This window comes from Lactuca serriola, chromosome 6, assembly GCF_051521515.1.
Source record: "Lactuca serriola cultivar US96UC23 chromosome 6, Lser_US96UC23_V15, whole genome shotgun sequence".
Classification (NCBI taxonomy): domain Eukaryota; kingdom Viridiplantae; phylum Streptophyta; class Magnoliopsida; order Asterales; family Asteraceae; genus Lactuca; species Lactuca serriola.
This window is the reverse complement of record NC_136413.1, coordinates 53,848,032-53,867,765: the sequence shown is the minus strand read 5'-3', so window position 1 is coordinate 53,867,765 and position 19,734 is coordinate 53,848,032. Positions and strand designations below refer to the sequence as shown.

The 19,734-nt window shown below is 29.5% G+C and overlaps 2 protein-coding genes across 6 annotated transcripts; both read left to right on the top strand.

The window, feature by feature from the left end:
* Positions 1 to 962: 962 nt before the first annotated feature.
* On the top strand, positions 963 to 4,459 carry LOC145058641 (RNA-binding (RRM/RBD/RNP motifs) family protein). Of its 5 annotated transcripts, none has more exons than XM_079006530.1 (14): positions 963 to 1,305; positions 1,479 to 1,522; positions 1,650 to 1,878; positions 1,998 to 2,069; positions 2,154 to 2,381; positions 2,487 to 2,568; positions 2,645 to 2,800; positions 2,882 to 3,037; positions 3,121 to 3,291; positions 3,358 to 3,445; positions 3,530 to 3,588; positions 3,700 to 3,765; positions 3,860 to 3,958; positions 4,170 to 4,459. In XM_079006530.1, the coding sequence occupies exons 3-13, from the start codon at positions 1,658 to 1,660 to the stop codon at positions 3,938 to 3,940; spliced, it is 1,380 nt and encodes a 459-aa protein (XP_078862656.1). In that variant the 5' UTR covers positions 963 to 1,305; positions 1,479 to 1,522; positions 1,650 to 1,657; the 3' UTR covers positions 3,941 to 3,958; positions 4,170 to 4,459. The 5 variants fall into 5 exon arrangements, with proteins under 5 accessions (XP_078862656.1, XP_078862652.1, XP_078862655.1 ...); XM_079006526.1 differs by having other exon boundaries at positions 1,479 to 1,567; XM_079006529.1 differs by having other exon boundaries at positions 1,474 to 1,522.
* Positions 4,460 to 5,017: 558 nt separating this feature from the next.
* On the top strand, positions 5,018 to 6,854 carry LOC145058419 (thioredoxin-like 1-2, chloroplastic). Its single transcript, XM_079006326.1, has 4 exons — positions 5,018 to 5,404; positions 5,856 to 6,032; positions 6,127 to 6,291; positions 6,390 to 6,854. The coding sequence occupies exons 1-4, from the start codon at positions 5,165 to 5,167 to the stop codon at positions 6,687 to 6,689; spliced, it is 882 nt and encodes a 293-aa protein (XP_078862452.1). The 5' UTR covers positions 5,018 to 5,164; the 3' UTR covers positions 6,690 to 6,854.
* Positions 6,855 to 19,734: the final 12,880 nt, after the last annotated feature.

The window sequence follows — 19,734 nt, the reverse complement described above, 5'->3', positions numbered from 1 at the left end:
TTCGAAACTATGTGACATGCCCAAACCAAAACACTATAGGCATGGTCTAATGGTTTTTGTCCACGAAACCCGATATGAACATTGAGCATCTATGTAAATCATCGGTAAAGTCAACTCAAAAATGTATAAATCTATATTTTTTGCAACATCAATTGTAACAAAATTTATAACTGCAATTAAACAATTTATATCTTAAAAAACTAGAAAAGTATTTTACAACACATCCTAGAGCCATAAAACATAACTGAAAATGGTCCGTAACATCTTTCTTAATGTTGGTAAAAGTTTCGGGTTAGTTCTTTTAAGATTATAAAAACAAACAGGTGCTCACAAAGCTTTTTCCATGCATTTGAGGAACTCATTTTCAAATGTCAGAAAAAACAATTCCAAATTCTTAGTTGTAAGTGAAAGAAATATAGAAAACAAAGGATGTGTTATCAAAATATTCCAGAATTTATCCGAAATGTCCAAAGATAGTCCGAAATGCACAATGTCAATTTAGAATGTATGCTTTCTAATTTCAAATTTTAAGTCAAATCTCACCAACCACTCATCAATTCTGGAACTACCGTAACTACTTCGAAATGTGACGCTCTAGAAAATGGGACCATTTTCCAAAAACTGAAAAAAAAAAATTTTTTTGTTAATGATTGGTTTATAAGGACTAGTTCGGTTAACATCCCAAGAAAATATTGTTATAATTAATAAAAACTTAATAATCATAACTTAAATCTAAATAACTCAACAATATACAAGAATATCTTAATTTATAATTTTATCTATTAATTCTCTACCAAAATTTACCAAACAATCGAAACGTTATATATTGTATATCCATTTCTATTATACAAGTATATAAGTACATAACTGTTGCATATAAAATACAGTAATTATTTTCAATCATTAACCCGAATACCAAATACCCCTAAATGCATGCTGACTTTTAGAAAAATCATGGCTTTCAAGTTCGATGTACATTTTTGTGGGGAAGAGGAAAATGATTGATTGCCAAGTTCAGACTTTCGTATTCCGATTGGGGTTCCAATAAGCCCACTCTAGAAGAAACCAATTTGGGCTGATCTTGATTATGAAATATTGAAATCTGCTGAGTCTTAGGCCTAAGGCCCGTAGTCTAGCATTGTGCTCGAGCTCGACTGCTCTCGTCAGTCTCGTGTTCCCTTTCTGTCTTCTTGATTCTACATTTCTACCGTTAGCTGTATATTTTGATCAACAGACACTCAATTTGCTATTTGGCCATCTGGGTGGAAATTTGTTAAGAAAATAAGCTTCGACTGTGTTTTACAGGTACGCCCCAAATTCAAATTCCCGCTAATTTTCTTTCTCAGAAATTGTAACTAGTTTGGTGGGATGGTGGTGGTATTGGGAATGGGGATGTGTTCTGCATGATGTATAATTTGCGTTTCAAGTTAGGGTTTTTTCCTTGCTTGTGATATATTTTTTGTGGGTTGATAGAACAGGGGCACACAAGGTGTTCGACGTATTGTCCATGAGAATCAATTGAGTAGGGTTTTGATTTTGATGCTCGCGCATTAGACATCCGATTCATGTTCTTCTCTCTTTCTGTATATGCGATTCAATTCAACCAAAGCTTTAAAAACAACAACTTATAATTGGACTCATCACTGCAGACGCTCTAATGGCAAATGTTCCACCTTTTCAACCACTACCTAATAATCCTCAAGGGATATACAATTATGCATTTCAAAACATGGGCGAAGTTTCAACAAAACCACCAGAAAAAGACACATCTACTACACTCTTGATACGTCATCTTCCTGAAGCTATTCCCCATGATACCCTCACCCGTCTTTTTTCCCATTATGGTGCTTCTTCTGTTCGTCCATGCACTACTGGAAGGTACTGTGATTCACATTTTTCATAGCTTCATTGTCAACTGTTGAAACTTGAAAGATAAAATAATCTTAACTTAATGTTTTCTTGATTTCAGTTAATTGACATGAGTCTTATTAATGCAGGATGAGGAACTGTGCATTTGTTGATTTCAATAATGACGGTTTAGCAACTCAAGCACAACGCCAATTAAATGGGTAATTAATTAACTAATTCAAAGCTTATAAATTTTTATATCTTTATAAAATTTTAAGTTATATAGCTGCTTAATATCCAATCAGGTTACGTTTTCTTGGTAAAGTCTTGTCAGTTGAGAGAGCTACAACATCACCACATGATACTAAAACTCAGCAAAACAAACCAAAGTTAGGGAACAACGCCATGTCAGCAAAGGATGAAGCTGATGTGGCCAAAGATTTGAAGCAAGAATCAGTGACCAAGTCCACGTCAGCATTTGAACCTATTGCTGAAAAACTTGGTGTGGAGTACCCTTTTCCTCCTCACCTTGAGTAAGTTTTCCTTGTTTTAATTTTTAATCTTTGTATATTAACTAACATTTGTAAAGTTCTTTTCTTTTTTTTAATTATTAAACTAAATTAATTACTTAACTTCAGATATGCATACCCTCCACCAGATGGGAATATCTTGACCAACATTTTAAATGCTCTCATTGCTGTTCCTCGCTTCTACACACAGGTGATATTTTTCATGCCTAAATTTGTCATTTTATGTTATAATACAATAATTATTTATATCACTTGTTTCTTTATAGGTGTTGCATTTGATGAACAAAATGAATATTCCAGCCCCATTTCGTGCAGCACTACCCACCCCACCCCTACCCCCTACCCACCCACCCCCACCCCCACCCCCTCCTGTAGTTGCACATCTCTCAAGTGGTGAATCAGAATTGGAGTCTTCAGATGAGGTAACTAATTGTCTAATTCCATTTTCATGTCAATATAATTATAATTATAATTTCACAAATACTTTATTTATACATTTTTAGGAAAATGTTGGAGGTAGGAGAAAGCGTATAAAACGGGAATCCATTGTGGGTCCCGCTGTTGACAAGGATGTAGCACATGAAGCTGTTGGATTGAGAGCTGCAACTTTAGTTCCTAAAGAGATTCCATTGATAAAAAAGAAAAATCCCGTGTTGCAGGTTTTATTTACTATTAACACTTTGTTTAATATCTTTTTTTTTTTTTTTTTTTTTTTACTTGTTATGTTTCTTTTTTGTTACAGATTAAAATTACTCCTAAACAAACTCAAACTGAACAAATAGATGATGAAATAGCAGAAGATGTGGAGGAGATGGAGAATGAGAATTTATGTAGTAAATCTTTTGCTAGTATTGAAGATTTAGAGCATGGAAAATTACCCCCTGAAGAAATTTTATCACTTCCAATGTTTAAGGTAAACTGTAAAAAACTGTAATTAGTAAATAAGATTTATATTTATTGTAAGTTTACTTTTTTGCAGAATTATAATGCTGGAAATCCTGCTCCTGTGTTGTACATAAAAAACTTGTCAAAAGATGTGGTTGTAGATGACTTCTATTTTGTCTTTGGTAAGCAGTGATCAAAGAGGGAATGGAATTGAACATAACAATGGAATGTAATGATTGATTCCATTCTGTTACTTTTTGCTGTAGGTTCGTTCTTTGGAAGCATTGAAACAGCTAAAACAAATCTTTCTGTGAAGTTAATGCAGGTAACAAATAACAATTAAGAATTAATATTTTCATAAACTCATTCAAATTTCTTATAATTGGAAATCTCATATTTCAAGTCAAATAAAGTCAAACTTGTTTTTGGGTTTCAGGAGGGAAGAATGAGGGGTCAAGCATTTGTAACATTCCCATCAGTTGACATTGCTCATCGTGCTCTTGTATGGTTTTCAATTTCTTTTTAGTTGGAATTAGTTTTGTTATTTTTTAATATGAATACTTGAAGTAATTATTATTAATATTTTTTTTTTGCAGAATTTAGTAAATGGATTTGTGTTTAAAAGCAAGCCAATGATTATTCAGTTTGGCCGGAATACTTCAGCTAGCAAAACATAAAACCCGATTAAAAAATAGGTTTGTACGAAATAAATGTGACACTTTAAAAAAAAAAAATACTTTTTCAACTTTATGCAAAAGTGATTTTGACATGAACACATGCCTACCATGAAAATTAGGTTTTGTACGAATAAAGGTGACAAAAGGTCATAGTGATTATCAGTTTATGTCTCTCCTTTGTGTTCATACGAGTTTTATCCAAATAACATCCACTTCTTTTTCAACACAGGGGTAATATCGTCAATTTACATTCTCAAGCTTTAACGTATGTGGATCCACGTGGGTGATGAAGGGGTCGGTCACGTGCATCTCCATCTACCATATAGGACCTTATCTATTTATCGTGGTCCTGACGCATGAATTTCATCTCGTTCTAATATTTACATTTTGCCCCCATGAGTTTTATAGGATGTTCATTTTCTAGTATGATGTTTTAACTTTTAACTCATGGTTTGTATTATTGTATATCTCTAGTTTACATGTTAATTATTATTGGTCCAAAAACAAATTCTCTACAAAGTTGTGTGAAAACAATGCTAATTGATTTTAACAAGTATTTCATCAAGCAAAATAGAGATTCCTTTTAACAAGAGCACATGTTACAAAATTGTAATAAGATGTCATATAATTAATAGACACCAATTCAATTTGCTCACAAGTATTACAATATTCAAATTCAAACATGTAATATAGGTGGTTTTGGAATGGTATATGTAAGGAAACAAGCGAATATTTAACAGTTAAATTTTTTTTTTAGAAAATATTATAGGAACATTTGTTAGTAATAAAATTGGTTTAGAATACAATTTGAGTTTGGAAAAACTAAACTCAAAATTTGAGGACTGAAATAGACAATTATATAAGTACAAGGGGGTAAAGTGTAAATCAAAGAAGACAGATCCTACTGTCATGAACTGGTAAACCACATCATCCACCGTTGGATTACGTTATCTGAAATAAAATAGGAAAAGCGGATCCTAGAAAAAGTGAAACTATCCACAAAGAAAAAATAAGGACCCCACAAATTTCTTCAATCTCAATTTCGAAACCGCTTTATACTCTTGCACGTATAGTATAGATTACACAATAATCAATCACAGAGGCATAGTCTCTCAATAACTCCCTTTTTCCGATTTTGACTAAACGCAATCCAAAAACCTTTCATCCTGCATCTCAAAAAACCCTTTTCTTACATTCAATTTGAATTCGCGAAACCCAGGAATCATGGCTAAGATTATAAGTAACGATTATATGTTTTCTACCTGTAACCATGGTTTACTTTGCAATAAACTGGACAAATCGTCTCCTGTAATGATAAAGATGCCGGCGTCTTCTTCAAAATCGGCAACATCTTTGACTTTCCGATCATCGGCAGACGGTGATTTCTTTGGTCGGAAGGTGGCTTTAGGCGGTGGTCAACAAAGAAGGGTCTTTACCCAAGCGGTTGCTGCATCTGATGTTAAGGTTTGCTTTCTGATTTCAACTCATTAACCTTTTTCTTCATTCAATGTTGAATCTTACAAAATTTTATAGAATTTGCGTGATTTATGATAAAAGGGTTTCTGCAATTGCTCGTTATTGCTTTTGATTGTTGCGTATACTTTACCCTATTATGAAGATTTGGGCTTTAGTTTTTTTCTCATAGCATTTAGCATAAAAATCGTTTCTTTACACCAAAAAAACAAGAAAAAAGAAGAACTTGATGACATAACCAGATACAAATTCTTACAAAATACTTGATTACTGTTTCACCATGTTCATAAAACTCGGGAATGGAAGCGACTTCATGAGCTTTTTTGATGCTGTTCTTCCTTTCGATTGTTAAACTTTCTTGTTTCTTCCAATTGTCAGTATCTTTGGGCATTTGTCTGGTGGATCAAACTAATTTACGAATCTTGAACTTATGATGAAACAGATGAGTTTAAGCATCGGGAAATCTTTAAGATGGTGGGAGAAAGGTCTTCAACCAAACATGAAGGAAATAACAGGCGCAGAAGATCTTGTTGAATCTCTTCTGCTTGCAGGCGATAAACTTGTTGTCGTTGATTTCTTTTCACCTGGTTGTGGTGGATGCAAAGCTCTTCATCCAAAGGTTCGTTTCAATTTCAATTTCAATTTCAAAATCAAATCTTTAATTTCTCCCAATCTTCAATCTTTAACCAACACCCATTTAATTTTTCTTACAGATATGTCAGTTAGCAGAGATGAATCCAGACGTACAATTCCTTCAAGTGAACTATGAAGATCATAAATCCATGTGTTATAGCCTTAACGTTCATGTTCTTCCATTCTTTCGATTTTACAGAGGGGCTGAAGGTCGTGTTTGTAGCTTCAGCTGTACAAATGCCACGGTTTGTGTTCATATTCCTCAATCTTTTCTTTTTTCTTTTTGTTTTAATGATAGAAAAAGACGATAATTTGAAGCTAATGACATGTAATTATCATACAGATCAAGAAATTTAAAGATGCATTAGCAAAACACAAACCCGATCGATGCGGTTTAGCTCCTGCAAAAGGTCTGGAAGAGAAAGAACTTGTCGCACTTGGTGCAAACCGGGACCTTTCTTTTGTGTACACTCCAAAAGAGGTCACACCACCAGTACCAGTACCAATATCAGCAGTATCAGTATCTGGGTCGTTGTCAGAACCGAGTCTACCACTTCCACTTCCACTTCCTCGGCCCTTGAAGTCAACATTGGAAAAGAAAGATGAGAGTAAAGATAAAACCTTGGTATCTTATGGGAGATGAGTTGTGTTTAGTATCTTCTAAAGGGTAATGTGTCTAAATGTTAGTGTGTGTATAGGGTACCTTTGTACTATGTTAGTGTGTGCTTTTATTTTGTAAATAGTGCAAAAGTCGAGCCCGAGTCTGTGTGAAACAATATGCTAGGAAGTGTGTGCAAATGTTTTCTCATTTTCTTGTGGCTTAGAAGCCTAAATTCTGTGTGTAATATGTATATATGAAGGAAGATGACTATCTTGTAAACGTGGTTTTAATGGAAATTACAAGTTAGAATCTTTCTACATTTTGATGTTACTGCCTCGCTTAACATATAAAAGAGAAGCACATAAAACGTATTTACTCGTACTTGGTAGTTCATGAATGAATGCGCATATGCAAAATTTAGGATATACATTTGGCAAAACTAGGTTTTATTTATTTATTTATTATAATTTTTTTGGAATGACAAACCAATCTACTCCAAATTATTACCATCTATGACTCAGAAGGGATTTGAAACCATAACAAGAGTTGCTCCTTCTGTCAGGTCAAATGTTTTTTGGTGGCAAAACTAGCTAGGAGCTGAGTTTAGTTTTTATGTGTATAAAAGTTGGGCAAGTAATTGATGTTAAAAACAATTTGAGGTAGTTTTTGAATTATAAATTTTATATTTGAAACAAAAACATTAAGTTATTTAAAGTAGATTTTTGAATTAATTTTTTTTTTTATTTATAATAAAAATATTAGACTCATATTTTATTTAAAAGCTTAGTAGCTTTTGAGTTTGAAATTTTATACTTGAAATAAAAACATTAAGCTATTTAAAGTAGCTTTTAAATTAAAAGTTATTTATTTATTTATTTTTTTTATCTAAAGTAAAAATATTAAACTCATATTTTATTGAGAAGCTTAGTCGCTGTTAAATTTGAAATGTTATATTTGAAATAAAAACATTAAGCTATTTAAAATAGCTTTTAGATTAAAAGATTTTTATTTAAAATATAAATATTAAACTCACTCATATTTTATTGAAAAGCTTTTATTGAAAAGTAGGTTTTGAATTTGAAATTTTATATTTGAAATAAAAACATTAAGTTATTTAAAATAGCTTTTGAATTAAATGTTTTTTTATTTAAAATAAAAATATCAAGTTCACTCTTGTGAACAAAGTTTAGCAGAACGTCAAAGTTTAGTTTTACTGAAAAGCTCCGCAAAAGTAATTGTTAAAATCTACACAAGAAATTATTTGAAATAGCTTTTTTAGAAGTTTTTAATTTAAAATAAAATAATTAGGCTCATACTCCTAAACAAAGTTTCTTTTTTTTTTTTCTTCGAGTTCTTTAAAAATTAAAAACTAAAAATTGTTTAAAAAACTCGTTATTGAACATAATCTTAATCTCATATCTGTAAAACTACTCGAATATAAGATTAGAACTTGAAGAAATTGAATGATATGAAATAATCTCATAATCTGTAAAGCAATCCGAATATAAAATCAAAACTCGAAGAAAATTAAATGGTATAAAACGAAAAGACGATGAATATAATTATCACCCAATAAGCGAGAAGAAAAAGCCAAGCATGAGAAGCAGAAAGAAGGATGTAGCCAAGGACAACTTGCCGAATGGATTATCCATGCATGGCTGCAATACACTGTAAGGTCATTAATGGCTGTCGGCAAGTCATCCTTGGCTGCATCCCAACTTTTCTGCGGCCACCATGTTAGGCCATGGGTGAACCTGCAACTCCTTTAACGAAGAAGATGGAGTGGGACTGTGGGAGTAAATATGGTGAGGAAAGAGAGGTCTTATAATGGGAGTGAATGCCGGTATATATATACGCATTCATGGCAATCAATCTCTTCCACGTTTCGAGAAACAATAAATAATAACTGATGTCGGTTTTATGCATCACACAAATTATATATATTTGATTATTAATGTATGATATATATATGGAAAAAGGCGATGGTATAGTATATAATTATATATAATATAATTTAGAGCAAATATTATAAAAGCCATTTTTGCACTCACGTAGAGTTATATGGGTTTAAAGTTTAAATTTGGTCCTTATAGTTTGCAAAAAATTACACCACATGTTCAAAATTTAGTTTTATGTTTTGTAATTTTTTTTTATTTTCATTTATTTTTTATTTGTTAGTCAAAACTACTTGGTTATATATATATATATATATATATATATATATATATATATATATATATATATATATATTTGTTTGTTTTTTTAATATTTTTGTATTTTTTTAAGTTTTTCGTGTATATATATATATATATATATATATATATATATATATATATATATATATATATACTTTATTTAGTTTCGTTTTTTATATACTATTTTGTATTAATATAATTTGTAGTTTTTGTATTTTAATTTGTTCACTTTTTCATTTTATTTTTTATGAAGTTTGGTCGAAATTATAAACATAAATATAACTTTTTTATTTACGTCAATGAAAATAAAAAACAATTACAAAACCGTAAGTTACAAAAATTATAAAGAAAACTAGAAACCATAAAAAAACCGAAACTTCAAAATTATAAGATACTCTAATATGTGGATACATTTTATACTTTTTGAAAAAGGTAAAGAAGAAACGAAAAAATAAAAAAATTAAAAATACAAAAAAATTTAAAAGTAATTCGAAAATAAAAACAAAAAAAACTAAAAATACGAAAAATATAAAATAATATACAAAAAAAGAAAATAATAAAGTGTATATATATATATATATATATATATATATATATATATATATATATACAAACAAAAAATATAAAAATATAAAAATAAAAAATAAATGAAAATAAAGAAATTAAAAAACATAAACCAAGTTTTAGACAAGTGGTGTAATTTTTTTTGCAAACTATAAGAATTAAATTTGAACTTTAAACTCTATTTTAGGGCTGGTTTTGCAAAAAAGATAACGAAGTTAACCATAAAACCTATTAAATTGTTAAATTGGTTAGAGTGATAACTCCACGTCTCATTTGTGGTCAGAGCCAACACAAAAAAAAAAAGATTTTTCCCAATTACATGTAAAAATGTTGTGACTGTTTTTATATTAGAATTCCATTTTTAAAACAAAAAATAACTCTTTTACATTCAATTTGTCTTTCAAGTAATGACATATCAAATAAATTATATATCTATATTTCTTTCAATGGCGCAAATTATAGGTATTGTGCAACAAAATATCTAGCGCGTGTCATCAATACTGAGTATTATCTAGCATTAATATTGAATTGTTTTCTCTGTCATCTCTATATTTTAAATTGACTGTTCATACTAACATTCTTGGTTAAAATAAGATAAACATGATTTAAACAATGAGATCACAATAGTAAATAGCAAGGTTGTCGCAATGGAGATCTCATTTAAAATCGTTTTACGTGTTGCAAAATTATGATCATAAGATCGGATCGTGATCCTAAGATCCTACCAAAATGAACTTATATTCAAATTTGTTTGCAAGATGATGTAATTAACTTTAACTTCTTAAGAATCACCCATAATTTTTGTTGTTATAAAGCACATACATTAAGAAAAAAACATCTTAATTAGAAATAAGATTATTTTGATCATGTATAAGTAAGACATAAGATCATAAAAGGGATTACAATAGGTGTGCTCTGCCTAACTCGAGTTGAGTTGATAAAATAATGATGATCTAGAAGACATTTTGCAACTTATTACGCTGGATTTCAAATATAAATAATTTTGATTCTCGGCTATATATATATATATATATATATATATATATATATATATATATATATATATATATATATACACACACACGCATTCATGGCAATCAATCTCTTCCACGTTTCGAGAAACAATAAATAATAACTGATGTCGGTTTTATGCATCACACAAATTATATATATTTGATTATTAATGTATGATATATATATATATGGAAAAAGACGGTGATATAGTATATAATTATATATAATATAATTTAGAGCAAATACTATAAAAACCATTTTTGCACGTGTAATTGGAAAAATCCTATTATTTTGGCGTAGAATTATATGGGTTTAAAGTTTAAATTTGGTCCTTATAGTTTGCAAAAAATTACACCACATGTTCAAAATTTAGTTTTATGTTTTGTAATTTTTTTTTATTTTCATTTATTTTTTTATTTGTTAGTCAAAACTAAACTTGGTTATATATATATATATATATATATATATATATATATATATATATATATATATATATATATATTTGTATTTTTTTAAGTTTTTCGTATATATATATATATATATATATATATATATATATATATATATATATATATATACACTTTATTTAGTTTCGTTTTTTATATACTATTTTGTATTAATATAATTTGTAGTTTTTGTATTTTAATTTGTTCATTTTTTCATTTTATTTTTTATGAAGTTTGGTCGAAATTATAAACATAAATATAACTTTTTTATTTACGTCAATGAAAATAAAAAACAATTACAAAACCGTAAGTTACGAAAATTATAAAGAAAACTAGAAATCCATAAAAAAACCGAAACTTCAAAATTATAAGATACTCTAATATGTGGATACATTTTATACTTTTTGAAAAAGGTCAAGAAGAAACGAAAAAAATTAAAAAATTAATAATACAAAAAAATTTAAAAGTAATTTGAAAATAAAAACAAAAAAAAAACTAAAAATACGAAAAATATAAAAACATAAAATAATATACAAAAAAAGAAAATAAATAAAGTGTGTGTGTGTATATATATATATATGTATATATACATATATATATATATATATATATATATATATATATACAAACAAAAAATATAAAATAAAAAATAAATGAAAATAAAGAAATTAAAAAACATAAACCGAGTTTTGGACAAGTGGTGTAATTTTTTTTGCAAACTATAAGAATTAAATTTGAACTTTAAACTCTATTTTAGGGCTGGTTTTGCAAAAAAGATAACGAAGTTAACCATAAAACCTATTAAATTGTTAAATTGATTAGAGTGATAACTCCACGTCTCATTTGTGGTCAGAGCCAACAATTTTTTTTCCCAATTACATGTAAAATGTTGTGATTGTTTTTATATTTGCCCTATAATCTATAAGAATTCCATTTTTAAAACAAAAAATAACTTTTTTACATTCAATTTGTCTTTCAAGTAATGACATATCAAATAAATTATATAATTTATATTTCTTTCAATGGCGCAAATTATAGTTATTGTGCAACAAAATATCTAGTGCATGTCATCAATACTGAGTATTATCTAGCATTAATATTGAATTGTTTTCTCTGTCATCTCTATATTTTAAATTGAATGTTCATACTAACATTCTTGGTTAAAATAAGATAAATATGATTTAAACAATGAGATCACAATAGTAAATAGCAAGGTTGTCGCAATGGAGATCTCATTTAAAAATCATTTTACGTTTTGCAAAATTGTGATCATAAGATCGGATCGTGATCCTAAGATCCTACCAAAATGAGCTTATATTCAAATTTGTTTGCAAGATGATGTAATTAACTTTAACTTCTTAAGAATCACCCATAATTTTTGTTGTTATAAAGCAAATACATTAAGAAAAAAACATCTTAATTAGAAATAAGATTATTTTGATCATCTATAAGTAAGACATAAGATCATAAAGGGATTACAATAGGTGTGCTCTGCCTAACTCGAGTTGAGTTGATAAAATAATGATGATCTAGAAGACATTTTGCAACTTATTATGCTGGATTTCAAATATAAATAGACGAATTTTGATTCTCGGCTATATATATATATATATATATATATATATATATATATATATATATATATATATACTCACACGCATTCATGGCAATCAATCTCTTCCACGTTTCCAGAAACAATAAATAATAACTGATGTCGGTTTTATGCATCACACAAATTATATATATTTGATTATTAATGTATGATATATATGGAAAAAGGCGGTGGTATAGTATATTATTATATATAATATAATTTATGGCAAATACTATAAAAGAAATTTTTACACGTGTAATTAGAAAAATCCTATTATTTTGACGTAGAGTTATATAGGTTTTAAGTTTAAATTTGGTCCAGTTTGCAAAAAATTCTACCACATGTTCAAAATTTAGTTTTATGTTTTGTAATTTTTTTTATTTTCATTTATTTTTTTATTTGTTAGTCAAAACTAAACTTGATTATATATATATATATATATATATATATATATATATATATATATATATATATATATATATATATATATACTTTATTTAGTTTCGTTTTTTATATACTATTTTGTATTAATATAATTTGTAGTTTTTGTATTTTAATTTGTTCACTTTTTCATTTTATTTTTTAGGAAGTTTGGTCGAATTTATAAACATAAATATAACTTTTTATTTACGTCAATGAAAATAAAAAACAATTACAAAACCATAAGTTACCAAAATTATAAAGAAAAATAGAAATCCATAAAAAAAACGAAACTTCAAAATTATAAGATACTCTAATATGTGGATACATTTTATACTTTTTGAAAAAGGTCAAGAAGAAACGAAAAAATTAAAAAATTAATAATACAAAAAAATTTAAAAGTAATTTGAAAATAAAAACAAAAAAAAACTAAAAATACGAAAAATATAAAAACATAAAATAATATACTAAAAAAGAAAATAAATAAAGTGTGTGTATATATATATATATATATATATATATATATATATATATATATATATATATATATATATATATATATACAAACAAAAAATATAAAATAAAAAATAAATGAAAATAAAGAAATTAAAAAACATAAACCGAGTTTTGGACAAGTGGTGTAATTTTTTTTGCAAACTATAAGAATTAAATTTGAACTTTAAACTCTATTTTAGGGCTGGTTTTGCAAAAAAGATAACGAAGTTAACCATAAAACCTATTAAATTGTTAAATTGATTAGAATGATAACTCCACGTCTCATTTGTGGTTAGAGCCAACAATTTTTTTTTTCCCAATTACATGTAAAATGTTGTGACTATTTTTATATTTGCCCTATAATCTATAAGAATTCCATTTTTAAAACAAAAAATAACTCTTTTACATTCAATTTGTCTTTCAAGTAATGACATATCAAATAAATTATATAATTTATATTTCTTTCAATGGCGTGAATTATAGTTATTGTGCAACAAAATATCTAGTGCATGTCATCAATACTGAGTATTATCTAGCATTAATATTGAATTGTTTTCTCTGTCATCTCTATATTTTAAATTGAATGTTCATACTAACATTCTTGGTTAAAATAAGATAAACATGATTTAAACAATGAGATCACAATAGTAAATAGCAAGGTTGTCGCAATGGAGATCTCATTTAAAATCATTTTACGTTTTGCAAAATTGTGATCATAAGATCGGATCGTGATCCTAAGATCCTACCAAAATGAGCTTATATTCAAATTTGTTTGCAAGATGATGTAATTAACTTTAACTTCTTAAGAATCACCCATAATTTTTGTTGTTATAAAGCACATACATTAAGAAAAAGTCATCTTAATTAGAAATAAGATTATTTTGATCACGTATAAGTAAGACATAAGATCATAAAGGGATTACAATAGGTGTGCTCTGCCTAACTCGAGTTGAGTTGATAAAATAATGATGATCTAGAAGACATTTTGCAACTTATTACGCTGGATTTCAAATATAAATAGACGAATTTTGATACTCGGCTATATAATAAAACTAAAGATGTGATATCGGGATCGTAGTATGATCGGGATCGTTTTTCACTTGTAGAATCATAAAATCATAAGATCGTAACAATATTACATTTTCCAAATTTGACTTGCTATTTTATAATTTTTGGGTATGAAATTTGTTTACTATATTCTTTGTTCACTTGGCATTGTCAACGTGTAATATTAGATGATGTTTATACGACACAAATTCTCTATTTATACATTGATTTAGTGGATTGACCATTTGTGTGATCGATATAACAATGTCGAGGGTGGTTCAAATTACACATGGTTTGAAGTCCGACCTGAATGGTTCTTTACAATCGACGCCAACATATTAAGACCTTCTATTAACTACTAGACATCTTTCGTAGCACTCTAAGGAAGCATCAAATATTAATGTATGCCTAAATAACCACATTGTGTTTGTCGGGAAGGGTACAAGTACCCATGTCTTGTTACTAATAAAAGCTTGAAACTCATCATCCATGGTGGATATTTAGTTGGTATTAGAAAGGTCAATGATATGTGAATGTGTGGTGATGTTGTTGAGATTGAGTTGATTTTTAGGGTTGAATATACCATGTTGTCAATGAGTAACATATCGTTGTTGGGATCATGTGGGAGGATAGTTCTAAATAGTTGAAGAAAAGGGAATAGTTATAACATGTGTATGGTCGATGGTGTAGTCGTTACCTAAAGAGGCCATCTTATATCTCATCGAATAGCTTGAAAGACTACACCAACCCCATCATCGGTACAACCTACATACAAGGAACATAACATACCTTCTCAAGAAGATTCCCACCAAAAATATCTAGTCCCATTCCTTAACAATGGTAGTAAAAAATGAATAAAATTCACCCGCACAACCATCGACCCCTTTGTTTGGCATAAAATGCCCATTTTCTTTGCTTGAAGACCACAAAGCCAATCCTCCACTTCCTTTAACCTAGTACTTCCTCTCTCAACAATCATATCTTAGCTTTTAATTTCCTAATCCTGATTTATGTCTCAAGAAGCTCATTGGATAAACTCCACAAACTCACACTTTCTCATGTAGAACAATAAGAACCCTCTCTAAACTCGATACATAGAAATATACGTGATACAAAAGCATAATCTTACTATCATAAACAAACATAAACATGCATACATATGTACCATACAACTCATGGTCTCAATATTATATATCTAACAAGAAGGCTATTGGGTTATTAGGATACAAAGGAACATATAGTAGGCCATAAAGGTACAATGGTAGCAATAAAAAAAGATCCCATAACTCAATAGAGGATCCATGTTCAACCAAATCTTATGCAACTAAAATACAACCATAAAAAAGATTGGAAATCATACCCTTGAAGGCTTTGAAATCTTTCTTGTTCTCGATGGAGAGAGGATGTGAAGAACCTAAAACAAAACTCCTCTTTCGTAGTCACACCCAAGGAGAAGATCAACAAATTTGATGAACACGAGAAGTGCAAATGGCACTGAATCCTAAATGATTTAGGGATGTTGTCTCGGATCTCGCCAATATGTGTAAATCTTAGGGAGATTTTGGAAGATCTGAAATTTGAGAGATAATCATAAGATATCCGTTTCTTGGTTTCCTTCTAGCCTCTTTAAGAGTTAGCCATACACCCCTATTTATAAGGGAGGGATTAAGGGTTCCTTAAAGTGGTTGCTTGGTCACTAAGAAACTATCTATCACGCTAAAACCTTAAGGATTTACTAATTTCTATTAATTTATTAATAACTAATAAATTAACAAATTAAATCCTAAATATCTATCTCTTGTCAATTATTGCTTTAATCTTTTCCTACGTGCAACCCAAAAGGATCCTACTATTATTGGTAAGATTACAAACTTATTGTGACTTTTTGTACTATCTTCCAACAATTCCCATTTGCATAAGTCACCAACAACAATATGGTCTAATATTCACTAGTAATAAGTAGAGAGTATGCCATCCAATGAATACTGTCATACTCATAACTCTAAGTTATGATACAACCTAGAGATAAGTGATCAAATAATCATTTTCTATTCAAGATATCTATATGAACGTGATACATGGAATAATGTCCTTCTCGAAAGTTCAAGATTATGTTTCCCAATAGAGACTTGTTTCGACCTTAATAGACTGCACAACTGATCCATTATCAATTCAGTTTGAGCATGACTATGCATTATGATGTCAACACCAAATCATCGAGGGGACTGCATATATCTACTTCCCCTGTTAAGGCAGAAGAACAAAATAAACTTTTACTACATAGATTTCGCTATTCCTCATGTCATATCTGGTCAATCCTTGTATGGTTTCCAGTTAAGAACAACATTGGAGAGAAACCAAGACACAATAAATTATAGGACAAAAACCTCATGTATCTCTGTTTGAAGTATATATGATTTTATCCTCTTAGAATTACTTGTGACAAAATACATGAAGTAAACTCTAAGCGCGGGTTACTCCAATACTTTAAGATCTCTATTTAAAGTACTCATGAGTATTGGTCGTAATCTTATTCAATGTCCATCTCCATGAAAAATCTACCAATGCTCTATGACAATCTTAAATCACTACTTACTTACAGAAGTAGGAACGGCTATGGAAATTTGAATAAATTGATATTTTGGAAGTTGGTCAAAACATGTAACGAGGAACACAGTGATAAACTAATCTAATGACTGATCTTCATCATATATTAATATATCCACTTAATAATCGCAAAATCAGATAGAAACTTATACTTTTTAAGTTCCCAAATTAAAATCAAACTAAATAAATGTGCTCAAGACAATTCATTTGTAAATCTAATGCTTTTTGATCTTGCATGACTATCATACTTGGTCGGTGACATTGGCTTACGGAATTGATCAACAAGATTCTCTTCCGATATGACTCTATTGACTACAATTTCATCACATTCGACTGACTATCAAATATCATGGTACTTACTGAGTATATTCCATGTGAGCCTGTGTGAGTTGGAATCCTCATTCAATGTGATTTCACCCTTATAGTCACAAAAGACTTTAAAAGGACCACCAATGATTGAATACAACAATGAGGTCACTGATGAATATCTTATAGCTACATAGTTTTCTTTGCAATCTTACTAGCTGAAATATACTCAAGTTTTACTGTTAAGTCCACTATGATGTATTACTTGGTACTCTCCAACTTATAACCTCACTATTTAGTAAGAGCATGAACTCGGACTGCGAACATAATCGTCTCTATTAGTATGTAACCTAATATCAATGTAACTTTACATTAATCTCTTCATTACTAGCAAAAGCATCTCATTTTTCCTCATAGGACACTTAGGTATGTTCTTTATTTCAATTCGTCAATTCTTGCCAAACTGATCATATATCGACTTTTCATGGGCAAGGCATAAAAGTCATCAGATCTAGTACATGTCATCCTATAGTAGAAGCACGTGGTATTCGGCTCATTTCCTCTACCTCATTAGTAGAACTCAGACATTAACATTGCTCAACGTTAAGCCATTGTTTATAGGCACAAACTCTTTTGGAGTTCTACATCTTGATTTTCCTCAAGGTTTTATGTACTTTAGCTTAATACAATGAATTGCCCAGATCTAACTTTACACATCCTTATATTCAGTACTTATACTACTTTCCAATGTGTTTCATAGCAAAAAAAAAAAATTAAGCTAAGCTTTTACACTTTGCAAAGTTAGGACATCATTTCCTGTTAATCATACATTATCTATATATAATACAAGCGTGACTACAACACTTCCACTAGCTTTGACATATACATATGGCTCATATTCATCTCTCGAAATTTAAACTCTTGAGTTTTCTCATTGAAACAAATATTTCAACTATGAGATGCTTGTTTTAGTTTATAAATGAACTTTTCAAGCTTACACACTCTTCATAATCTATCTTGGTTAGAAATATGTGTATTCCTATCCATGTTTGTCTTCTTCTTGAAGATCCACTTACACCCAATGTTTTAAGTCTACGTGTTTAATCAACCAGGTTCTAAACATTCATGAACTGAATCTCACTCTCCATAGCCTTCTTCAATTTTGCAGTCTTTAGGTCCTTCCATAACTTTCAATAGTTGGTATATTCTGATTGCCATCTACAAGTGACTTATTTTTCTCAGTAGTATATAATATATATTACTAGGTACATGATGCCCTCTATCATAAATATGAGGAGGATTTAGAGGCATGTCATATTTCTCAATAGGCTTTTTAACCTTTGGTTGAGCGTTAAGGCAAAATCTCGGTTCTTCGTTGGTTGACTCTTGAATCTTATCAAGATTAATGTGGCTCCCAATAGCCCTTTGGATATCAACTCCCTCTTTTAGAAAACAACCCGTCAAACAACAATTTTTTTTCTCCTAGAGTTTGTAAAACAACTACCCAAAAGGTTTGTTTGGATTTATAACAAAGTAACACATATTTGTTCTAGGTTCTAGTCTGTCGAGCACTTCATAATGATCGTAAGCCTTACAATCCAAGACTCTTGTATGTGCTAATGAGGAACGAACCAACTCTACATCTCAAAGAGTGTCTGATAAACCTTCTTAGTTGGAATAAGACCAAGGGCTCTTGTAAAAATCTTCATTGTATAATCCCTGAATTGTTTGTAAGCATAGTGTGACATCCCCAATTTTACAGTCAATTAAAACCTTTTTCTTTATGCTTATTTAAACAGAGTATTCTTTTATTAGTGCAGAATTTGTCCAAAAATGTTATTAATATGAAATGATATCAATATCAAAAGCATTTCCGAAACATAAGCATAAACCAGTCTTTACATGCCTTACATCAATTTATTTAATAGCCTAAAACTCCTTAAATCTCTCAATGACTTCAAACACTAGTATGCTTAAACCTTCGTATCGCTAGGTGTGATACACAGAAACTGAGTGTGTCAGGCTTAGGAGCCTGGTGAGCACATATGGTTCTCAACCCATAATATTAAAATTATTAGTTTTAATTATATATTTCGCATCAAGCAAATAACCCAATTACTCATTCCTATTATTCTCACTCTGTGATCCTAAGATGACGATCTCGTGGGACCTATCCTAAAGGATAATTGATTAGACAATACTGCTTTAGGATTCCTTAGCAATATGTGTCAATAAGACAACCATAGAGTAAATAGAGTACCCACGTGAATGTATCGTTCATTGTCACACCCCCAAACCAGAACGACGGAAACATTCGGGGGCGGAGGACGTCATGTATAATATCATAACAAATGAATAGTAAAGAATGTACACACTGTTGGAATAGTGTCTAAGGCTGT

Bases quoted from the DNA above. Each gene is read 5' to 3' on its own strand.
- LOC145058641 (XM_079006530.1), top strand. From the start codon at position 1,658: ATGGCAAATGTTCCACCTTTTCAACCACTACCTAATAATCCTCAAGGG. The intron at 3,589-3,699 runs GTAACAAATAAC...TTTGGGTTTCAG, and splicing joins TTTCTGTGAAGTTAATGCAG to GAGGGAAGAATGAGGGGTCA. The intron at 3,766-3,859 runs GTATGGTTTTCA...TTTTTTTTGCAG, and splicing joins ACATTGCTCATCGTGCTCTT to AATTTAGTAAATGGATTTGT.
- LOC145058419 (XM_079006326.1), top strand. From the start codon at position 5,165: ATGGCTAAGATTATAAGTAACGATTATATGTTTTCTACCTGTAACCAT. The intron at 5,405-5,855 runs GTTTGCTTTCTG...ATGATGAAACAG, and splicing joins TTGCTGCATCTGATGTTAAG to ATGAGTTTAAGCATCGGGAA. The intron at 6,292-6,389 runs GTTTGTGTTCAT...ATTATCATACAG, and splicing joins TCAGCTGTACAAATGCCACG to ATCAAGAAATTTAAAGATGC.